Source organism: Callithrix jacchus, chromosome 14 (assembly GCF_049354715.1).
Source record: "Callithrix jacchus isolate 240 chromosome 14, calJac240_pri, whole genome shotgun sequence".
Taxonomy (NCBI): Eukaryota; Metazoa; Chordata; class Mammalia; order Primates; family Cebidae; genus Callithrix; species Callithrix jacchus.
This window is the reverse complement of record NC_133515.1, coordinates 91,059,982-91,083,507: the sequence shown is the minus strand read 5'-3', so window position 1 is coordinate 91,083,507 and position 23,526 is coordinate 91,059,982. Positions and strand designations below refer to the sequence as shown.

General features: G+C 41.9%; 1 protein-coding gene and 1 pseudogene across 1 annotated transcript; both read left to right on the top strand.

Moving 5' to 3' along the window:
• The first annotated feature begins 1,932 nt into the window (after nucleotides 1-1,932).
• On the top strand, nucleotides 1,933-23,275 carry FAM228A (family with sequence similarity 228 member A). Its single transcript, XM_078349868.1, has 8 exons — nucleotides 1,933-2,239; nucleotides 5,008-5,076; nucleotides 6,918-6,956; nucleotides 11,912-11,999; nucleotides 12,119-12,272; nucleotides 20,566-20,686; nucleotides 21,703-21,735; nucleotides 23,040-23,275. The coding sequence occupies exons 1-8, from the start codon at nucleotides 2,030-2,032 to the stop codon at nucleotides 23,145-23,147; spliced, it is 822 nt and encodes a 273-aa protein (XP_078205994.1). The 5' UTR covers nucleotides 1,933-2,029; the 3' UTR covers nucleotides 23,148-23,275.
• LOC144579346 (peptide chain release factor 1-like, mitochondrial pseudogene) lies at nucleotides 8,231-9,505 on the top strand (annotated as a pseudogene).
• Nucleotides 23,276-23,526: the final 251 nt, after the last annotated feature.

Below are 23,526 nucleotides of genomic sequence, written 5' to 3'. Positions count from 1 at the left end.
TTTTTCTGTTACAGTTATAAATGACTAAAAATACTAGCCAGGCCAAAATGGCAACCAGGGGCCTACTGCAAAGCTTCAAAAGGTTTGATGCTCTCTTGGTAAACGAGTGTTCAGTGTTTTAAATGTTTTTTTTAATATGTTGACATTGAAATTTCATTTCATGTAGATGTGGGGATTATGTCTCAATCATTTATTTATTCATCATTCACTTAGTAAGTATTTAAGTGCCTATTTTTACCAGATGCTCTACTAGGTTCTGGTGATATAAAGATGAGCAGACATAGGCCCTCTGCCCTAAAGTTAGTGGGAGAAACAGATAGTAAACCAAAGATTTTAATACTGTGAGATTAACTGACTTAGTTGTAGTATATAGAAAGAGATACAGGGCCTGCAGCAAGAGCCTGGGTAAAGACTCAGTGAAGCGCTGCCTATTGAAAGGAGAATTTTTATTTCCACCACATAAAAAAGCCATTGCCAGGGAACATCAAGTAAACAGACAAATGCTCAGATAAGCTTCTAGATCATATGAAATTGAAATAATTTGATTCAGTAACCAATCAGGGAAACTTTTGTTTTCAAATGAAGTAAGGAAGCAGCTAGGTAGAAATTATAAATCCTATTTTGAATCGCCTTTTGCTTATACTTAGTGTAGTTTAAGCCATCAGTGTATTATACCTTTCTGCGTGGTTTACTCAACAGCAATTTTCTGTTTGCCTGCTATTTGGGTCAGTCATGGATGGTCCTATGTTATGAGAAACATGTAAAGGTAAGATAGATTCAGCTCCTTTTCTCGAGAAGATTATTCCATATAAGGAACTAATTTGCTGAATGGGCCCTCAGCCTGAATAGAATCTCTAAATCATGGTCTACACAGCAGTTATAAGGAACTCTGGCCCCTCAAGTATCAATAAAGGCCAGCTGGGGTACCTGGATTCCTATCTCCACCTGGCTGTAATGATATGGTAACCTCATTCACCATGTTAGATTGGTGTTGGAGAAAGCCAGCTAAAACAGAAAGCTTAAGTAAGGTTCAGAATCTCATAATATAAACTGAAAATATTCAGACTTCAATAAAAGATAATCATACCAAGAACCAGGAAGATTTGAAATGAATGAAAAAGACAATCAATAGAGACCAACACTGAGATGACAAAGAGTTAGAATAAGCCCACAAAGACTTTTAAAGTTGCTATGAGAAAAATGCTTCAATGAGCAAATATGAATACACTTGAAACAAATGAAAAATTAACTCTGAGCAAACAGGAGATATAAAAAAGAACCAAACGAAAATCGTAGAACTAAAAATTACAATAACCAAAATAAAAAGCTCAGCAGATAAGCTCAACAGTAGAATGGAGAAGATGGAGGAAATAATCCATGAGCTGGAAGACAGAACAATAGATATGACCCAATCTGAAAAAAATAAGAAAATAGACTGAGGGCAGGAGGTGGGGGAGAAGAACAGAGGCTTACGGGCTATAATAATATTCATGTCATCAGAATCCCAAAGGACGAGAGAAACAGGCAGGACTTAAAAAAAAAAAAACTTGAAAAAAACATTGGCTGAAAACAGAGTAATCCTTGTAGTGGTGTTAATATCCTGTATCTTGATAGCACCAATGTCAAATCTTGGTTGTGATACTGTACCTTAAGCTATTAACAATTCCTAGATATCACTAAATACGTAGTGTTTCGTATTTTCCTGATTGGCCCACATGGTTTGAAGTCGGTTTCTTCACATCAGAATCCAAACCAGGTCCACCTGTGGCACCTTCGCCCTTCAGTGGGAGCGGGTAAGACGCCAGACGCGGAGCTAAAAACCATTCCTCTCTTACGTTGTCGCCCTCAATCTTACAGGTAAATGGTAAATTCTCTTTACTATTAATGTACATGCCTCTGTGAAAGTCCAGAATGGCGGTGGGGGTCTTGGTGGTTGAAGGCCCGTCTGTCTGCCCGCCGGCGCCGCGAGGGGAGGGCGCCCCGAGGGCCAGGCTCTAGGCTTCATTACCGCGTTTCCATTTGCTGTGAAATGAAATGGCGCCTTCCCTTTCCCCGGACATCATCAGCGTCACGGTCCAGCTGGCTTCGTGGTCGCAACCTGGGGCCTGTGCGGCGCATGCGCCCCCAACGCACGGGCCCAAGGGCTCCTTCTTTCGCAGCAGCTCCTGGACGCGGCCGCTGGGGAGCCACACCCGGACGGAGCCGCGGGGCCTGCGACTACCCCCGGAGCTGGCCTGAGGTGGGGCCGGGGGAGGCCTGCGGGCCTGGGGGTCGCGGAGCCCAGGGAGGGCCGTGGCCACGGCCAGAGCGGCGCGGCCCGGGGGAAGGACCCGCTTTGGCCCGAGGACTACACGGGCCCGAGTAGCCGGCGCTGTTGAAGCGCCCGGGGCGCCGAGGATCCCGGTTTGTTGGGTGACGGCTCAGCTAGAAAGGGGCCGAGCGGAATTCGAACGGCCCCGAGCCCCCAGGCCTGGCTCTCAACGGTAACTGGCTTCCTCAGCCTCAGTTTACCTTTTCTCCCTTCAGGGATTCTTCTGTCCATGGCTGCCCCCAAAACTTCGAGTTATGATGAACATTTCAGGCCAGAAAAATTAAGAGAATGTCCAGAGCCTGAGTTCGTTTCTTTAATGGAGGTGAAATAACCAGGCGTGTTGAGACGTCGTTTTGGCGGTGGGACCCCTCGAGTTTGGGAACTGTTTATCTTAATCACGCTTCTGTTCTCAGGACTGGGACAGTGCCTGGCGTTGAAGGGAAATGCTCCGGGCTCCGAGAGTGCGGTCTAGAGTGTTCCCAGTTCATTACACTAAAAAAGTATGTAAAACAATTAAACATGTACCCTGACACTACAATATACATTTAGAATCGATCAGTTTATTTGGAGAAGTAGAAACATGTTGACAAGCATCTTGGGAAGTCACCTTTTTAAAGAACATCCTAGTAAGACTGTCAGGAAATGTTAACACCGGCTGGGGCCGGCGCATCAGCTGGGCGGGCGGGCGGTTGAAGGCAGCAACCCCAGCTCCCCTGCAGGAAAAGCCGCGTCTGGGCTTGCCAGTCAATTCCGCATACTTCGGGGTCTGGTAATGATTTTCTCATAAAGTTTCATTATTTTGTATCATTCTGTGATTTACCTCACTGTGAAAAACTCTTGGAAGTATCTTTTATTTTTACCTGGAAGTATCTTTTATTTTTCCCCCATTGCCCTAGTGGAGGTCAGAGTAGTTGAGAAGCTTAGTTTTTTGTGTGTGCTGGATTTCGGAAGTGCTGCCGCAAATCATGACCTTTTCCTTATGTTTTCTGGCAAAATCACAAAGAAGAGCCATCAAAGACAAAAACTGTTTAATTTCTTTAAACAAAAAGAGATTACTTGGGAATCTGACTTGAGAGTGTACGTAACATTTGCTAACAGTCTTACTAGGATGTTCTTTAAAAAGGTGACTTCCCAAGATGCTTGTTAACATGTTTCTACTTCTCCAAATAAACTGATCGATTCTAAATGTATATTGTAGTGTCAGGGTACATGTTTAATTGTTTTACATATTTTTTTAGTTGCCATCTTTTTAATTAAAATTATTTTAGAGATAGGGTCTTGCTGTTACCCAGGCTGGAGTGCAGTGACCCAGCTCACTGTAACCTCAAATTCCTGGGCTCAAGTAATGCTCCTGCCTTGACCTTCAAAGCCCTTCAGATTACAGGCATGAGCCACCCTGCCTGGCCTGTCATCTTAAAATAAGTCTGAGAAGGCTTTAAAGCAAGATCCTGTTTATATTACAAAGAAAGCTTTGTTTTAGAGAAGACCTGGGTAGCTATTGGAATGCCATTTTTAGATCTCATGTGAAGCTATTTAATATAAGGGTAAAAAGAACAACTTTTCCTTTTTGAGATTTCTCTTATTCACAGATTTGGTATTTGAGTTTGGGGTTTAGTTTATTTTGATGCATTCAGTGTGACAGAACAGAAAGAAGAATCAGAGATCGAATAACAGTTCTAAGAACCTGTATCATTTTTCATCAGTGATAATTTTTGTAATAGTATTATCTCTTCCAGATACTGGATTTTTATTGCCTTTTCATTTGTTTGTACTTAGTCCTATAAGAATAAAAACTAGAGATCAGTTCGTAATGATCCAATTGAAAAAGCCCTAAAATGGGGATTAAAATGCATCAGCTTTACCCACACTCATAATGGAAACAGCAGGTGCCTAGATGTGGATGGTATCAGTTGGAGGCCATGAGCTCCCACTAATTAGCTCTGAGACTCTGGACCAGTTGAACTAAATCAAACTTTCTGTGGTTTTTGACTTATGAAGAGATCTAGCAAAAGGTAGGAGACTTCAAGAGCCCTTCAAAACACAACTACTGGCTGGGTACAGTGGCTCATGCCTGATTCTCAACACTTTGGGAGGCCAAAGTGGGCTGATCACTTGAGGTCAGGAGTTTGACAGCAGCCTGGTCAACATGGTGAAACCCTGTCTCTACTAAAAATACATAAATTAGCCAGGTGTGGTGTCACATGCCTGTAATCCCAGCTACTTGGGAGGCTGAAGAATTACTTGAACCCTGGGGGTGGGGAGATTCCAGTGAGTTGAGATCTTACCACTGCCCCCTAGCCTTGGTGACAGAGCCAGACTTTGCCTCAAGAAACGAACAAAAAACACCTACTGAATGCCCAAAAAGAGGATTCACTTTATAGAGGATCCTTTCAGTAAGCTGCTTAGTGCTTTAAAACATAATTTAATGATATTCTATCAGGGGTTGGTTTTAAAATAGTCTGGGGGGTGCTGAAAATGAGTAGGGATTTTTAAATGAAACATTGACTCTGAGTTAGGCACTCTTGAGCCTGGTTGATGGGTTCATGGAGAATGGGTTTAGAAATTTTCAGTATTTGTATGTTACAGAATAAGCCTCAAGATTTATACCAAAACTATTGGGTAAAGTACACTGAGTTTTGTCATTATAGTTTGTTTCTTCAGGATTTGCATCCTAATGTTCAATTCTATAATTGTAGGTATTAGCTAGAGAAGACATTGATGAAGCAGTACATGCAATATTATTTCGAGAAAATTCTGTTGTGAAGGTAAGAGTTGTCTCCATACTACATTCTAAGAGTGTTCTAGGGGAGCAAGAGTGTGCAGAACAACATGGCCAAGAGTTTGTTACTGTGATCCAAGAGACTCATTTTGCAGGGAGAATGAGGATCCTCGAATTGTTTGTGCTACATGGATCTGAGGTCATTCCCCCCTTCTTGCAGGATCACTAAGAGGTCCCTAATCCCACTTGGATCTGTCCTGAAGGGATCTGAGAAATTGTTCTAATTGCTCCTTCTCTTCATCCTGGGACTGAATAGAAATTCCTTCCTACCCACACTTGCTTCTTTATGTTCCCACATTGCAGTGGGCATACGTAAAACTACTAGAAACAAAATAAGCTTTTAAGGGTTATGATCAATCAATAACTGATAGTCACTGTGAAATTAGCTTAAGGGGTATTTAATTTCAATGAGAGAGGCAGAGTTATAATAATACTTTGGGAGGCTGATGCAAGAGCATTGCTTGAAACCAGGAGTTTGAGAGTTTGAGACCAGCCAGGGCAACATAGTGAGGCCCTGTCACTACAGAAAATTAAAAAAATTAGCCAGGCATGGTGGCACACCTGTAGTCCCAGCTATTCAGGAGGCTGAGGCAAGAGGATGGCTTGAGCCCAAGAGGTTGAGGCTGTAGTGAACTGTGATCATACCACTATACTCCAGCCTGGGTGACAGAGTGAGACCCTGTCTTTTAAACGAAAAAAGAAGAAAACTTTGACATTTGAACTGTAATTTACAATTTATAAAGAAAGTGCACATAAATTTCCATTTAAGCATCCAGAGAGGTAGGTGGGATTACCTGTCTTTTACAGGCCAGAGAGCGGTATCAAAGAATGTCTAGTGCTCTTTCTACTCTACAAATTTTGTCACAGACTTTCCTCATGGTGAAGGCTAGACACAGAATGGGTGACCAGGGAATTCTTGGAAATCCTGAAAAAGAAACAAGAGTTTAATGAGTTAGCAGTAGCTTAATCTGATTCATGAGTTGGATGCGGTTTAATCTGAAGGCACAGTTGTGGTTTAGAACTTTATATGAATTCTTCCACTCTGTGTTCTCAGCTTCTCTTCCTGCACTTGATTCAGTTATTTTCTACTGGGACTTTGCAATCTGAATGTGGCTGGGAGCTTAGTAGTGGGATCAAGAGGTTTTTTTCCCCCTTACTCAAATGACAATAAGTGAAACAATTTTTTAATAATTTATTTTCCTTGTTTGTATCACTTCACTAGAGATTGGATACATATTTTCAGCATCTGGATACTTCTAAGGAAAGAAGAAAAGAGATGTTACATAAAAAATGGGTTGAAAACGTTGCAGAGCCTCTTCAGCAGAGAATTATGGAAAAAGTAATTTCATATAAAGGGCTGGAGAAAATGAAACAAGAGAATGTTGAATATTATTTGCAGCACAGACATAAAATTGTACTGAGTTTTTGGGTTTTTTTTTTTTTCAAATTATACTTTATTTGAAGAGTTGGTCCAACAGTTTCACTGGTTATACAAGTAATCTGCAGCTTATTTTTGTATTTAAGACAAATTCATTGAATTGTAATACACATACTGCATTCTTAAGCCTGAGGTTGGAGGGGATAGGATTGTTGATTTGGAACTAGATTTATCAGGAATTATTTTATATAGACATTAATGGAGTTACTTACTGTGGCTTAAACCATAAAGGCATTTATAATTAACTTCACAAGAAATTGAGAGGTAGGTGGTTTCATGGTGGGTTCTGACAGCATAACAATATAAGGTTTTTTCTATTCTATTCTGCTATCCTTAGTATTTTCAGTTTATCCTCATTATTCTCACATTTGCCTGATGGTTGCTTACAGTTCCAGACATTGGGTCTTCATTCAAGGCAAGAAGAAGGGGTAAGGAATGGTGCCAGGGGCTTCTTCTCTTACCCTGCTCCTTTGTAGGAAGCAAAGAGTCCCCAGAGGCCCCTCGCCAACTTTCCCTTAGGTCTTGTTGGCCAGGACTGAGTCATGAGGCAAGTCCTAGCCATAAGCAGGCCCTGCAAAGCCACTGTGGCATTCTTATCTCTCTAGTAGGAAGTGGACAAAGGAGAATGGTATTGTGTGACTAAGTTAGCCAACCAGTAGGTATTAGGGCTAACAGTTTCTATACTCTCTTCTACAGTTTGGCTTTACAAAACAAATTTGGTTTCTTAATTTGAAGATTCTTTTGATTTTGAGGTCAGGACTCTTTCAGAATTTAGGTCTGTCTATTTGCAGTACCAAATATAAATCTGTTGGCTTTAGCTGTGCACTACTGGATCTTTTTTCTCCCCCCACCCCACCCCGCATACTTAGTAGATATCTAGAGTAGTGGCTAAATGTAGTGGGTCACCCCTGTAATCCCAGCACTTTTGGGAAGTTGAGGTGGATGAATTGCTTAAGTCCAGGAGTTCGAGACCAGCCTGGACAACATGGCAAAACCCCCTCTGTACAAATAAAAAGCTGGGTGTGGTATTGTGTATGTGTAGTCCCAGCTACTTGGGAGGTTGAGGTGGGATGATCACTTGAGCCTGGGAAGCAGAGGTTGCAGTGAGACACATGATAGTGTCACTGCACTCCAGCCTGGGTGACAGAGTGAGACCCTAGAGTAGTTTAGCTGGAATATTAGAACATTTAAGTATATTTACTGAGCACAATTTCTGAATAATTACCTTAAATCCTTTTTCCTACACACTCGAAGGGGCAGAGTTTAAGACTGAATTCAGATCTTTAAAGTGCAAAGTCTTATATTTGTGTCCAGAAATGTGATTGCACAAGTATCGGAGGGGGAGGATCTTAGAAATGGCATGCATTGAAGTCCAAGTGATTTTAAATGTCAGTAAAGTCATTGTGAATCAACCATATGAGCTGGGTTTCAAGAAAACACAGCTCTCAGGCTGTATTAAGAGAGGCTGTGCTTAGAGTGGGAAGCATCAGAGTCTTGGTCCATCCTGTCCTTATCCTGTCATTCCTGATGTCACACGAAGGGACATTCATCAGTCGCAGAACCTTTAGAAAAGAGTTGAGTCTTGACACCACTTTATAGGAAAAAAAAAAAACTGGAAAAAAGTGGGGTATTTGGCCCAAGGAAAAGATGATACGGGGGGAATGAAACTTTTAAGTATTTTAAAGGCAGACATGGTGGTCTCGTTTTACCGATGCAGTCCAGTCTTCTGTGGTGTGCTGCCTGGTTGCTGTGGCTCCGCGGGGCTGTTGGTGCAGCCCGCTGGCCCCTGAGCGGTGATAGCCGGCCGCTGGAGGAGCTGTTCGCCCAGGGCGGACCCTTGCGGACCTTCCTCGAGCGCCAGGCGGGATCGAAGCTCATTTGAAGGTCAGGAGGCCCAAGTTGGTGGTGATAGTCAAACTGCTGAACGAGAAGGAGCAGGAGCTGCGAAAGACCAAGCACTTGCTGCACAATGAAAATAAAGATTCAAGGAAACTTGCAGAGAATGAAATAACCTTGTGTCAAAAAGAAATAACTCAGATGAAACATCAGAAGAAACAGATGAAAATGATTTGATCCTGGAAGTAATTGCAGGATTTGGAGGTCAGGAGGCAATGCTGTTTACTTCAGAGATGTTTGATATGTATCAGTGATATGCTGCATTTAAAAGATGGCATTTTGAAACCCTGGAATATTTTCCAAGTGAAATAGGTGGCCTTAGACATGCATCTGCCAGCATTGGGGGTTCAGAAGCCTATAAGCATATGAAGTTTGAAGGAGGTGTGCACAGAGTACAAAGGGTGCCAAAGACAGAAAAGCGAGTTTGTATCCATACTAGCACCGTGACTGTAGCAATATTACCCCAACCTACTGAGGTGAATCTGGTGATTAATCCAAAAGGTTTGAGAATTGACACTAAGTGAGCCAGTGGAGCTGGGGGGCAGCATGTAAACACCACAGACAGTGCTGTCCGGATAGTTCATCTTCCAAAAGGTGTTGTTTCTGAATGTCAACAAGAGAGCTCTCAACTGAAAAATAAAGAGCTGGCTATGAAGAAGTTACGTGCAAATCTGTACAGCATGCATCTAGAAGAAACAAATAAGAGAGACAATGCTAGAAAAATTCAGATTGGAAGTAAAGGAAGATCGAGAAAATAAGAACTTATAATTTTCCACAGAACTGGGTCACAGATCACAGAATAAGCAAGTCACTGCATGATCTTCAAACTTTTACGCAAGGGGATTATCTACTGGATGAACTTGTACAGTCATTGAAGGAATATGCTGATTATGAATCTTTAGTAGAAATTATTTCCCAAAAAAGTTTAAGTTGATTTATTTATAGACTTTTGTAGCTTAAAAAAATTCTACTACAGCACATCCACATAGTGTGAAAATACCATTATTCTCTTAAAAAAACATGAGTTAACACATTTGGAAGTAATATGCATATTCTGAAGTCATAGATAATTTACATAAATCTCAATGCATTTCATACAAATACAATATGCAGATGGTCCTTGATTTACATTGTGGTTCATTCCCAATAAACCCATCATAAGTTAAAAATGCAAAATAAATAAATAAATAAATAAAGGCAGACATTAGATGATGGATTAGATGTACAGAACTAGTATCTGCAACTGCATTTACAAGGCAGATTTCAGCTCAGCCTAAGGACAGACTTTCTGGAGGTTAATATTACCAAAAAAAAAAAGTACCTGCCTCACGGAGTAGAAGGTTCTCAAAGGCCCATGGATGGCTTCAGACTAAAGCTAGATGATTACTTCTCCCAGAAGGTGGTGGAGTCTCATCACAATCTAAATTACTTCTGCAGTTTCTTCCAACCCTTTGAAGCTATGCTTTTATATAAAAATGAAATACAGTATTTGGCTTTTATCATATGAATCTTGCAAAACAGTTGGTACATAATGATTTTCCGTTACATATATTTTATATCTGAAGGAAATTATATGTGAAGACCATTGTGATCCTGAAGTATACAATCCCTTTTTTTTTTAATTAAAAAAAATTTTTTTGAGACAGTTTCACTGTTGCTGCCCAGGCTGGAGTGCAGTGGCGCCATCTTGGCTCACGGCAACTTTCACCTCCCGGTTCAAGCAGTTCCCCTGCCTCAGCCTCTCAAGTAGCTGGCATTATAGGCATGTGTCACCATGCCAGGTTAATTTTTTGTATTTTTAGTAGAGACATGTTGGTCAGGATGGTCTTGTGCTCCTGACCTCAGGTGATCCACCTGCCTTGGTCTCCCAAAACACTGGGATCCACCGCGCCCAGCCTGCATTCCCTTTAATATGAAGAAAAAGAAACTAAATTATGGAAAGGTAGAGCGGGTTTCTTGGGTTTTTTATTCTTAGGAGCTATGGAGTGGGGGAAAACCTAGTCATTTTAGAAGTTTTGTAGTTACTCTCTATTCATTTAAAAAATGTACAAAAGCATTTCCTTTGAGTTTTAGAAGAGGAACTCAAAGTAATTTAGACTCCTGTAGAATTTACACTGTGCACAAGGCATGCTTACACGTGATCACTTGTTCATTGGTGCATTCATTTACCTCACATTCAGCAAACTTGAAGCACAAGAAGGAGAGATGTGGGCAGCTTGTGCAGTGGAGTGTGGTGAGTGTGTCACAGAAGTCAGTGCAGGGATTATGGGACTTGGGAGGGAACACTCCTTTCTACCAGAGATATAGGAGGGATGTCAGCAAAGGCTGCCCAGGAGAGCTAATACTTGAGGTTGTAATGAGTCTTCAGATTTTTAAACTGCTAATACAGGAGTTAAAACTGAGAAATGTAGGTTTCAGTTTTTTGCTCCTATGTGGTACAAGTAGCCACCTAATATGACTACTAATTTTTTAAAAAATATGTATGGCTCTTGAAAATGGAAGTAGTTTCTTTTGCTTCTCCCAGAAAAACAAGCCGGGTCAGCCATATGAAGACTTTTGGTTCTGGGTAGAATTTCATCATCTAGGGTGCTGGAGGCAGTAGATGTTATGCTGTCTGGTTTATTCAGTGATCTTTTACCTAGCACTTGAGGTCCAGCGCTGGGATGAGTGCTGTGGGGGAAATGAAGGGGAAAATGGTCCCTCTAAGGCTTACGATCTGGAACAGGGAGAAAATATACTTCTGTATGTCCCTCCCCCTTGACATAAACCCACAGCTCTGGTCACCCTCTGTTCTCACAGGCCCTTGTAGACCAGCTGTCAGTTTCCTCAGGAGGCATGGGTCCTCCCAGGCTGGGTTAGGAGCAGTGGCCCTGCTCCTGCAGGATCCTGAGCTGGCCCCACTCAGGACTGAATTTTCATTGTGGATGACAAGGCCGTTCTAGACTGAGAGATCCTTGAGGACAGGATCTAGCCTGGGTGTGGCACACAATAGCAACACAGATATTTACTGGCTGATGCAGTGACATAGTAGAATGCTGAACAGAAGTGTGTCTCTTCTATCTGGGCGGTCCGCCCTCTCTCCCTTGGTTCAGCCATTTAAGGCTCTGTGACATCCTCCTCTGAGGCAATACTCTTCCACTGCTGTGATTGGGTTGGTACATCCCTGGGTCCTGGTGTACAGTAAGGGCATACTTAAAGGCTTAGGTCAGATTTTATTTATTTAAATTTCAACTTTTAGATTCACACGTACACTTAGAGGTTTTTTACATGGGTATATTGTGTGCTGCTGAGGTTTGGGGTGCGATTGAACCTGTCACCCTGGTAGTAAGCATAGTCCCCAATAGGCAGTTTTTCAACCCTTGCCCCCTCCTGCCCTTCTCACTCTGTAGTCCTCAGGGTCTAGTGTTCTCATCTTTATGTAGGACACATTTTAAAAGCTTCATGCAGACTGCACTCTGGTCCTCAAAGAGTCTCATTTTTCTTGTAGGTTACAGTCCCACCATTTTTTGATCCTCTGTTTCAAAGACAGAAAGAGGTGGACGAAGAGAAGAGAACTGGTCTTCAGCGTGAGACAGGTGCTTTGTCACCACTGGACCTCATCTTTTTGAGACCGCTAATTGTCAAGTACTTTCTCACTCCAAGAGCAATGGGAGTTCTTTAAGAGTGTTGATTTTTATTTTTTCTCTTCCTGTAGGAAAAGACCATTCCATAAAAGAACTTAAAGAAATAGAGAAGGCCAGGCTGCATGCCAGCCCACTCCGCTTCGCTTTCACTTCACACAGTGTAATTCTGAAGGAGCGGCAGAAAGCCTCCGCGAGAGTCAGGAGCAAAACTTGCGGTAAATGCAGGTATAGATGAGCAGAGCGAACAAATATTCGTTTAACTTGCAATTTACTTCATTTCCTACTGAAGCTCTTGTAACTAGTCACACTTTTGTCTTTTAGTAGTTTATAGTTTTACTATTACTACTACTATTATTACTATCATCACCTTTATATTATAAAATACACGTAGAGGACAGAATGACACATAAACAGCTTAGCAAGTCCCCAAGTCCGTTCTGTGGAATCACCAGCCATGTCAAGAAAGGGAACCTGCCCCTCCTAAGACAGGCTTTTCCTGCCCCAGAGCTCCCTTCACTTTGTCAGTGTTCACTTCCTTGCTCTCCCTATGGTGTTATCAGCTAACTTTGTGTCCTTAAATAATCTAGTTTATCTTGACTATTTTTGAATTTCATATAAACAGAGCCTGAAAGCATTTATTCTTTTATGACTGAATCCTTTAAAAACATCTTTATTAAGATCTAGTTTACAGGTAGGGGGTGGGGGGGCAGTGGCTAACACCATTAGCACTTTGGGAGGCCAAGGCGGGAGGATCACCTGAGGTCAGGAGTTCGAGACCAGCCTGGCCAATGTGATAAAACCCTGTCTCTACTAAAAATATAAAAATTAGCTGGGCGTTGTGGCAGATGCCTGTTGTTCTAGCTGCTCAGGAGACTGAGGCAGGAGAATCACTTGAACTCGAGAGGTGGAGGTTGCAGTGAGTCAGGATCACACCTCTGCATTCCAACCTGGGCCACAGAGCAAGACTCCGTAAAAACAACAAAACAAAGGTAGATATGGCTTATATGCCATCAAATTCATCTGTTGGAGATTTGTACATGTACAGTTCATTGTGTGACTGACTTCTTCCTGTTGTTGCGTATAGCTCCAGTGTATTAACTTCTGTTTTCTATAGTATTCCATTGTATTTGACTGCCATCATTTAAGCAATCCACTATTAATGGATTTGGGCTGTTTCCACATTTTGGCTATTATGAACACTCCAGTTTGGTATTTTAGTTCCCACAGTCCACATTTCTTAGGATATATACCTGAGAGTAGAATTTGCTGAGTCATGGGATAACATTAAACTGTTTTGCAAAGAGGCTGTTTCACTTTACACCTCCATCAGCATGGAGGAGAAATACTGTTGTTTCTCATTCTCCTTCACCCTTGGTGTATAATATTATCATTTGAATAAAGTTGACCGCTACATAATAGCATTTTCCGCATTATCAGTGAAACTGAGTACTTTTCATGTCTTTATTGGCTGTTAGATTTCCTCATTTGAGAAGCATCTGTTCAAGACTGTTGCCATTTTTTTTCTTTTGCTGGGATGTTTGGTCTATCTTATTGATTTTCCTTATGTATTCTGGCTATAAACCCCTTTTAAGTTATATGTATTGCTAGCATATTTTCCTATTTTGTGGATTGCATTTTTATTCTTCTTAATGGTATTTTTAAATGGTCATAATTTTGATATAGTCAAATTTGTTTTTCTTTTCCTTTATAACTAGTGCTTTTTTACATTATTTTAAAATGTCTTTTCCAAAAGCTATATAGTTTTTATAGTTTTGCTTTTCAAATATAGGCTTATGATCCAGTTAGAATTGGTTTTTGTATATGTTTTATGTGGGGCCCAATTTAATTTTTTTCTCTCTATTGAAACCCATTTTCCTCAGTACCATTTATTGAAAATATAATAATTTCCCTACTGCTCTGCAGTGTGGCCTTTTATACAAATTCAGGCCATTAAGTGTTACGTAGACTTAATTTCCAGGTTCTCTATCCTAGCCTATTTGTTTATATAGCTCTTTAATGAGTTTTGATACTTGACAGAACAAATATACCAATACATTTTATAATCAGCTCAAGTTTCATATAGACATACATACAAACAAATCCTCAAACAAAAAAGTAGTCATAAAAAACTGCAATTACTTTTGCACCAAACTAATATTTAGGATTTTGATTGGGATTGCATTCAATCTGTAGATCAATTTGGGGAGAATTTACATCTTTACAATTTTGAGTCCTCTAATCCATGAACATGGTATATATTTCTCTCTCCATTAATCTGGGTCTTATTTCATGTAAAGGAGTGGTTCTGAATCAAACTGATTAAGAAGCTGGCAATGTTTGGAGACATTTCTGGTTGTTGGGGAGTGGGGTTCCATAAGCATCTAGTGGACAGAGGGCAGGGAAGCTGCCAAATATCCTACAACAAAGAATTACTTAGCCCCAAATGTCAGAAAGTACTATGGATGAGAAACCATGTCTAAAGGTCTTGTAGATCTTTACTTAGATTTATTCCTACTTATTCCTCTTTTATTATACATAATTTTATTTTCTAGCTAATTACAGTTACTGTATAGAAATAAAAATGATTTTGTGTATTGAATTTGTATTTGGCAACCTTGCTAAACTTTATTATGAATTCTGACATTTCATCTATAGGGTCTTTTGGATTTTCTATGTACACAATAATATATTCTTTTTTTTTTTTTTTTGATGGAGTCTCCCTCTGTCAACCCAGGATGGAGTGCAGTGGCATGATCTCAGTTGACTGCAACCTCTGCCTCCTGGGTTCAAGTGATTCTCCTGCCTCAACCTCTTGAGTAGCTGGGATTACAGGTGTGCACCACCTGGCTAATTTTTGTATTTTTAGTAGAGATGGAGTTTCACCATGTTGGCCAGGCTGGTCTCAAACTCCTGACCTCAGGTGATCCACCCAACTTGGCCTCCCAAAGTACTGGGATTACAGGTCTAAGCCACTGCACCTGGCCCACAATATTATCTTCTAATACAGAGAATTTTATTTTTTGTATTTCATTCCTTATAACTTTTATTTCTTTTTCTTACCTTATAATACCAGTTAAGATTTCTGGCACAAAGTCAAAGTAGTGAAAATTGGATTTCTTGTATTATTGTTAAATGGGAAAGCTTTTGGTCTTTTTTGTGCTTTACATTATTTTTAGATTTCCATTGGCAAATCAAATTGATTTTCTGTTTGCTAGATTTTAAAATATATTACTCTTTATGCATTTATTGATATTATAATTTTTTTCTCCTTTGTTCTGTTAACATGGAAATTTTTATTTTTTGAGATGGAGTCTTGCTCTGTCACCCAGGCTGGAGTACCATGGCACAAACTCAGCTCACTGCAACCTCCACCTCTCAGGTTCAAGTTATTCTCCTGCCTCAGCCTTCTGAGTAGCTAAGATTACAGGTGCACACCACCATACCTGGCTAATTTTTACATTTTTAGTAGAGACGGGGTTTCACATTGGTCATGCTGGTCTTAAACTCCTGACCTCAAGTGATCCACCTGCCTTGGCTTCCCAGAGTGCTGGGATTACAGCTGTGAGCCTCTGCACCCAGGCTGTGGAAAATTAGACTGACTCGTTTTTAAAATATTTTATTTCAAACATTTCCAAATGCACTGAATGTAGAGAGTGCAACACATTCCTATGAACCTATCACCCAGGTTCAGCAACCATCTGCATTTTTCCATGCTTGTTCTCTCTCTCTTGCTTTACCCCACTCTCCCTTTTGTGCTCACACTTTTGTTGGAAAATTCTAAGTCTCATGTCATGTCATTTATAAAGACTCTACTATATACCTCACAACAAATAAACAACACAGAAATATAGTTTACAGTTTCAATAAATGTGCATCTACTATGAAGAATCTCTCAGTTTGTTTGCTTTAAAACATCTTTATTTTGCCTTCTTTTTTCAACTTAATAAACCTTATTTCTCATAACAAATTTTATGTTTATAGCAGACTTGAGTGGAAAGTACCTAGAGAGTTCTCATACACCTCCTGTCTCCCGATAAACACAACTTCCCTCACTGTTGACATTCTGCACCACAGTGGCACAAACTGCATTGACATTATCACCCCAAGTTCATAGTTTACATTCCATTGTACATTCTATGCATTTTGACAAGTGTACAATGACATGTATCTGTTATTCTGCTCTAATGTCACACAGAATAGTTTCATTGTCCTAACAATCATCTCTGCCCCATTCACCATTCATCTCTCCTCCCCACTAACCCCTGGCAACCACTGATTTTTTTTAACTATATTCATTGTTTAGCCTTTTACAGAATGTCATGTAGTTGGAATCATACAACACTTAGCATTTTCAGATTTCACCTTTGTTCTTAAAGTATATTTTCACAGGATTAAGAATGTTAGATTGGCAGTTATTTTCTTTCAACAGATATCTTATTGTCTTTTACTCCTTCAATTGAGAAGTCACCTGCTAGTCTTACTGTTGTTCCTTGGAAGGTAATCTGTCTTTTCCCCTGAATGCTTTTTATGATTTTCTCATTGTCTTTGTTTTTTATAGTATTGCATGATGTTTCTAGATGTGGATTTCTTTTCATGTATCCTACTTGGAATTCATGGGTCATCTTGTATCTGTAGGTTGATGTCTTTCGTTAGTTCTAGAAAGTTTTCAGTTATTTTCTCTTTGTTACCTCTGCCATATTCTCTCCACTGTTTTGGGTACTCCAGTTAAATATGTTTTAGATTTTCTTACTGATCCTCTGTCTGTCTCTTATCATTTTTGTGTATTTCCCATCCTTTTTGTCTTCCGTGTTTGGTTCCAGATATTTTATTATCTCTTCTGTTATGTCTGTTTGTTGTTAAACCCATCCACTATTATTTCCAGTTATTTTATTTTATAGACCTAGAATTACTATTTGATTCTTTTAAAAAAATTTTTAGTGCTGGGGTGCATGTGCAGGATGTGCAAGTTTGTTACACAGGTAAATATGTGCCTAGGTGATCAACCCATCACCTAAGTATTAAGACCAGCATGTATTAGCTATTTGTCCTAATGCTCTCCCTTCCCCCACTCCAACCCTCCTTGATTCTTTTTCAAATGGGTTTTGGTGAATGCTGTCTGTACTTGGGGCCTGAAGAGTTTCTGTCCTCCATCGATAAACCCAAGTGCATTGCTTGACTTGCCTATCGGGGAGGGAGATGTTGAGAACAAGGTTAAATGACCACCTGCCAGGACATCAGCCAGACCTGAGGAGAAAAACATTCACCAAAGATGCTAGAAGTACAAAGAAATCAGTTTCTACCCTTGCACTTAATATTGGTGACCTGGGCTTGAAATGCTCCCACAGAGGAAGGCAAGAGTTGGAGGTTGTCAGCTCATTTCTGAAGGCTCTCCCCTCTCTGGAATTGGTTTTAAAGCTGCCCAGTGATTTTAAAATTCTCAATTTTGGTGGTAAATGTCCTCTTTTTTACCTATTTATTTCAGCAGGACTTTTAGCCTGTGCAGACTTCTATATTCTTTTTTTTTTTAATTGCATTTTAGGTTTTGGATACATGTGCAGAACATGCAGGATAGTTGCATAGGTACACACGTGGCAGTGTGATTTGCTGTCTTCCTCCCCTTCACTCACATCTGGCATTTCTTCCTATGCTATCTATCCCTCCCTAGCTTCCCCCCCCCGCTGTCCCTCCCCTATTCCCCCCAATAGACCCCAGTGTGTAGTGCTCCCCTCCCTGTGTCCATGTGTTCTCATTGTTCATCACCCACCTATGAGTGAGAATATGTGGTATTTCATTTTCTGTTCTTGTGTCAGTTTGCTGAGAATGATGTTCTCCAGATTCATCCATGTCCCTACAAAGGACACGAACTCATCGTTTTTGATTGCTGCATAATATTCCATGGTGTATATATGCCACATTTTCCCAGTCCAGTCTATCATCGATGGGCATTTGGGTTGGTTCCAGGTCTTTGCTATTGTAAACAGTGCTGCAGTGAACATTCATGTGCATGTGTCCTTATGGTAGAAAGATTTATAGTCCTTTGGATATATACCCAGTAATGGGATTGCTGGGTCAAATGGAATTTCTATTTCTAGGTCCTTGAGGAATCACCACACTGTCTTCCACAATGGTTGAACTAATTTACACTCCCACTAACAGTGTAAAAGTGTTCCTATTTCTCCACATCCTCTCCAGCGTCTGTTGTCTCCAGATTTTTTAATGACCACCATTCTAACTGGCATGAGATGGTATCTCAATGTAGTTTTGATTTGCATTTCTCTGATGACCACTGGTGATGAGCATTTTTTCATATGTTTGTTGGCCTCATGTATGTCTTCTTTTGTAAAGTGTCTGTTCATATCCTTTGCCCATTTTTGAATGGGCTTGTTTATTTTTTCTTCTAAATCTGTTTGAGTTCTTTATAAATTCTGGATATCAGCCCTTTGTCAGATGGGTAAACTGCAAAAATTTTTTCCCATTCTGTTGGTTGCCAATTCACTCTAGTGACTGTTTCTTTTGCCGTGCAGAAGCTGTGGAGTTTCATTAGGTCCCATTTGTCTATTTTGGCTTTTGTTGCCAATGCTTTTGGTGTTTTGGTCATGAAGTCCTTGCCTGCTCCTATGTCCTGAATGGTTTTGCCTAGATTTTCTTCTAGAGTTTTTATGGTGTTAGGTCTTATGTTTAAGTCTTTAATCCATCTGGAGTTAATTTTAGTGTAAGGTGTCAGGAAGGGGTCCAGTTTCTGTTTTCTGCACATGGCTAGCCAGTTTACCCAACACCATTTATTAAACAGGGAATCCTTTCCACATTGCTTGTTTTTGTCAGGTTTATCAAAGATTGTATGGTTGTAGATATGTTGTGTTGCCTTCGATGCCTCTGTTCTGTTCCATTGGTCTTTATCTCTGTTTTGGTACCAGTACCATGCTGTTTTGATTACTGTAGTCTTGTAGTATAGTTTGAAGTCTGGTAGTGTGATGCCTCCTGCTGTGTTCTTTTTGCTTAGAACAGACTTCTATATTCTACACAAAAGTGGAAGTCTATTATACTCTCTCGATATTTAGTTTTCATTCTCCATCCTGAGTTTTGTTGGAATAAACAATACTGCTTTGTTTCTGCTTCCCCTAGTGATTTGGAAGTTTTGTGTATTTCTGGTTTTATGGTTTCTTTATCATTTTAACAAACATTTTTATTTAAACACCAGTCATTACATAACCCCCATCCCCACAAGACAAAGGGTTTATGTTGCTTTTGTGGCTTCATCTCTTCTCTGGCTCCTCTGCTAGTGTTCCTCCTTCAGGCTGCTCTCCTCCAGTCCATTGCCTGCTCAGCAGCCGGAGTGGTCTTTTTGAAGTGATCATCACTCCTCCACTGGAAACCCTTCAGTGCCATTCCCCTTACAACAAAGCCCAGGCCCTCAATACGGCACATGAGGCACCATCTGGGCCCTGCCACCCTTCCGGCTTCATCTCAAAAGTCCCATCAGCCTAAAGAAACGAAGGAATATTAACCGCAGAAACTTCTGGGTCAAGTCAGCATGTTCTTAATTCCCTGACCTGCCAGGCTGTTGCCTGCCTTTGCTCTGTCTGTCACTGGACATTCTAGTGCAGGCATGAGGGCAGTTATCACAGAGATGTAGAACTCCAGCCCCTTACTGGCTCTTTCCTCCATCAGCAAGCCCCTTGAGGTCAGGGACTGTGTATTAATTTTGGTGTTCCCAGCACTTAGCTGGAACACAGTAGATGATGAATAAGTGGTTGTTGAATGAATTAATGGTGGAAGAAAAGAGAAGGCTTTTTTCCCTCGATAGGGCTAGGCTTCCTAGGGCAGAAATGGTGGCAGCCCTGGTGAAATCCCTCCGGTAGGACACACCCAGAGGATGTCTCACATGGCCATTTGATGAAGTAAGTAAGGGACTTGAGAGCAAGGTGGTGAGGTGAGGCAGAGACAGTTTGATTATAAAAGCCAGAATCCTTAAATGAAAGGCGGGGAGAGGGGCTAGATATGTTAGCACTGGTAAGTCATGGGAGCCAAACTAGGAAGGGAGCCAGCCAACTCGGGGGTCTGACTGGGAGGCCGGTCCCTGCCTCTTTGGGGCTATGTGGAACTCACCATCACTTCTCTTCATGAACCTCCTCCGTTTCTCTTTGCACACAGGCTTTCTCTGCTTTCCTGTGAGTATGCTGGAAAGTGGAAGCACCATCCAGCCTGACTTTCTGGCTTGATCATTCAGAGGTTGCCTGGAAGCCCCTTTGTCCCAACTGCAGCCACAGGGATTGAGGCTCTGGACCTGGTGCCTCAGCCATGGCTGGGGAAGCATCCCTAAGTCACTGCCTCCCTGGGGATTGGGCCAGCAGAGATATGGGCAGAGCAGGAAGATTGAGCCGCAGCTACCAGTGATGGCTGCTCAGTCGTTCCTTCTTAAAAGTGACTATTGAGTTCATTACATTAATCTTCAAAATTATTTGATGGTACAGTTCCATTTGTGCTGAATCAAGATAAGTTTTTCTGCTTTTCTTCACAGTCCTGAAAAGCTAATCTGTACAGAAAAGAAACACAAAAGAAAAGAGAAAAAGACAACCAACTTAAGTCAGGCTGCGTTTGAAAAGCAGTTCCTTTCCTCAAGGCTCAGCCGGAAGAACAAAGTGAGTGAAAGGAAGGGTCTGGCGAGCAGGCACTCCCACCCTTCCTACCACACACACAGGATGGGGCTGCAGCTGCTCTCCAGCCTGTGAACCTGGTTAGGGATTTTGTGAGGCGGGGCTGGGATCCAAGCCTTTGCAGCCCCCATGAGCAGCACGTGCCGATTCTAGAATGAGCCAGCACCACAGCCCTCCCTGGCAGATGAGCACCCAAGCGCAGAGAAATCATGGCCCAAGAAGAAGGGCCTGAAAAGGAGGAGGAAGAAATGTCGGGTGGCCTCAGGCTCAGTGCCGTAGCTCTGACGGGGACCATCCTTGCAGTAATCCCAGCTACTTGGGAGGCTGTGACAGAAGACTCGTTTGAACCCAGGAGGCGGAGGTTGCAGTGAGCCAAGAATGCGCCATTGCACTCCAGCCTGGGCAACAAGAGTGAAACTCCGTCTTAAAAAAAAAAAAGGTGGGGAAGCCTTGCAGGAAGAAACTCAGATAAGTGGTAAATGTGGGACCCGGACTCCACTTTCTGGAGACAGATCCTGTCCTTCCAAGGTGAGGGCCAGCCTGGCCACAGAATCTTTTCCCTCTGAGATTTCTTCAGCGCCTTCACCCAGGCCTTTGCCCTTCTGCCATTTTCCACTTAGTCCATCCAAACTGCACTGAAAATGGTGTTCTCCTTAGTCCACACACAACAGGTGGGAAGTTTTTGAAATGAAATTTATACCAAAAAATTAGGGCAAGATGAGATTTTTTTAATATTTAAAAGGTATTTTATATGTAGGAATTTTCTGAGTACAGCTTTCTTACCCAGAGCTCATGGTTGATTCGACACAGTTTTCCCCTTCCATTCTCTCTGCCACTCCCTGTACCCTGAGGCCTGAAGTGCAGGACCCTCCTGGGAAGGCCTAGGCTCGGCTCACCCCTCACCGCCACGCACAGAGAATGGGACTCAGTTGCTCTCCAGCCTGTGAACCTGGTTAGGGATTTTGTGACCAGCTCCTGCTCTGCCCCCTTGTTGTCCCCAGGCTCTCCAGGGAGTCAAGGATTCTCCATCTGTGGTAAGTAACCTGTGACTCTTCAGCTGTTTCCTCTGAGTATAATTTATCTGAGAGCACAGGAGCTGCTCATTCCTTTCAAATATTCAAGATGTACAACGTGGTGATTTGCTATAGATACTCAATGTGAAATGTTTGCCACCGTCAAGCTCGTTGACATATCCACCAACTCAGTTACTGTTTCGTGTGTGTGCTGTGAGAATACTCACGATCTACTCTGAGCAAATTGCAAGTACACGTTATTAGTAACTATAGTATTGTGTTGTCCATCAGGCCTCTAGAACGTCCTCTTAGCCGTGGAGGGTCTTGAGTATGAGTTGTCTAGGTCCTTGGCATTTTAAACAAATAATTGACCAAAACTCACAGAGTAGCAGAGGAATGGTATGTGCGAGCGAAGCAGCCAAAGCAGGGATTTGTGAAAGAGAAAGGGCTCTGCAGGGTGGGAGCAGGCAGGTCCAGCGAGGCCTCGTGGGCGTTGTTTCCTGTTTGAGTTTTTTATCTGCTATCCCTCATGGGGATGAAGGATTTGGTCCCTGGTTAATTGAAAGCTGAGGTGAATTTGTGCCCTATGCAGGTGAAGGGATGGTCCCTGCGTTGCCGTAGCTAATCCAAGGCCCTCTCCCTTTCCATCTGAGATGGTGTAGGGAGAGTAGCCTTTGATCCTTTGCTGCTCAGCTTGGGAGATGAGGTTTTCCTTTTGGTTCTGCTTTAGGAAGTGCATGTTAATTGGCCTCAGGTTCCTGCCCCGAGACCCAGGTGTTTTCCTTGTGATCCAGCTTTGGGAAGGCAGCTGGATTGGCCTTGGATTCCCTGCAGCCAGACCTTGGTGTTTTCTCTTTTAGACACATTGGTCCTAAATTCTCTGTCTCTAGACCCTGTTCTCCTTCCTGAGTCTTTTCTTTTTTTTTTTAAGACGGAGTTTCACTCTTGTTGCCCAGGCTGGAGTGCAATGGCACATTCTTGGCTCACTGCAACCTCCGCCTCCTGGGTTCAAACGAGTCTTCTGTCACAGCCTCCCAAGTAGCTGGGATTACTGACATGTGCCACCATGCCTAGCTAATTTTTTGTATTTAGTAGAGACAGGGTTTCACCATGTTGGCCAGGATGGTCTTGATATCTTGACCTCGTGATCTACCTGCCTTGGCCTCCCAAAGTGCTGGGATTACAGGTGTGACGGAAAGTTTCTACCCTTTGACCAACACCCGTCACCTCATTGCCCCCACCCTTGGTCCCCCGGCTCTGGTAACCAACCTGCTACTCTCTGTTTGGATGTGTTCGATGTCTTTAGATTCCACATATTGTTACAGGAAAGCGGTCCAGATCCAGAACCCAAGAGAGGTTTCTTGGATCTTGTGCAAGAAAGAATTCAAGGCGAGTCCACAGTACAACGTGAAAGCAGCTTATTAAGAAAGTAAAGGAATAAAAGAATGGCTACTCCATAGACAGAGCAGCCCAGAGGGCCGCTGGTTGCCCATTTTTATGGTTATTTCTTGACAATATGCTAAACAAGGGGTGGATTATTTGGGCTTCCCCTTTTAGACCATCAAGGGTAACTTCCTGATGTTGCCATGGCATTTGGAAACTGTCATGGTGCTGGTGGGAGTTGTCAGGTCTCCATATGCAAGCCTGGAGCTTGAAAGTCTGAAGTCCTGCTTGCCTCAGCTGATTGATTGTCCCTAATCGCCCAGCGCTTTAGGACAAGCCCCCTCACCCCACCCTGCCATCTTAACTGTTATTATGATAATACTCTTATCCCACCCTCCATTGTAACTAACTTATGGTAATGTATAGCCC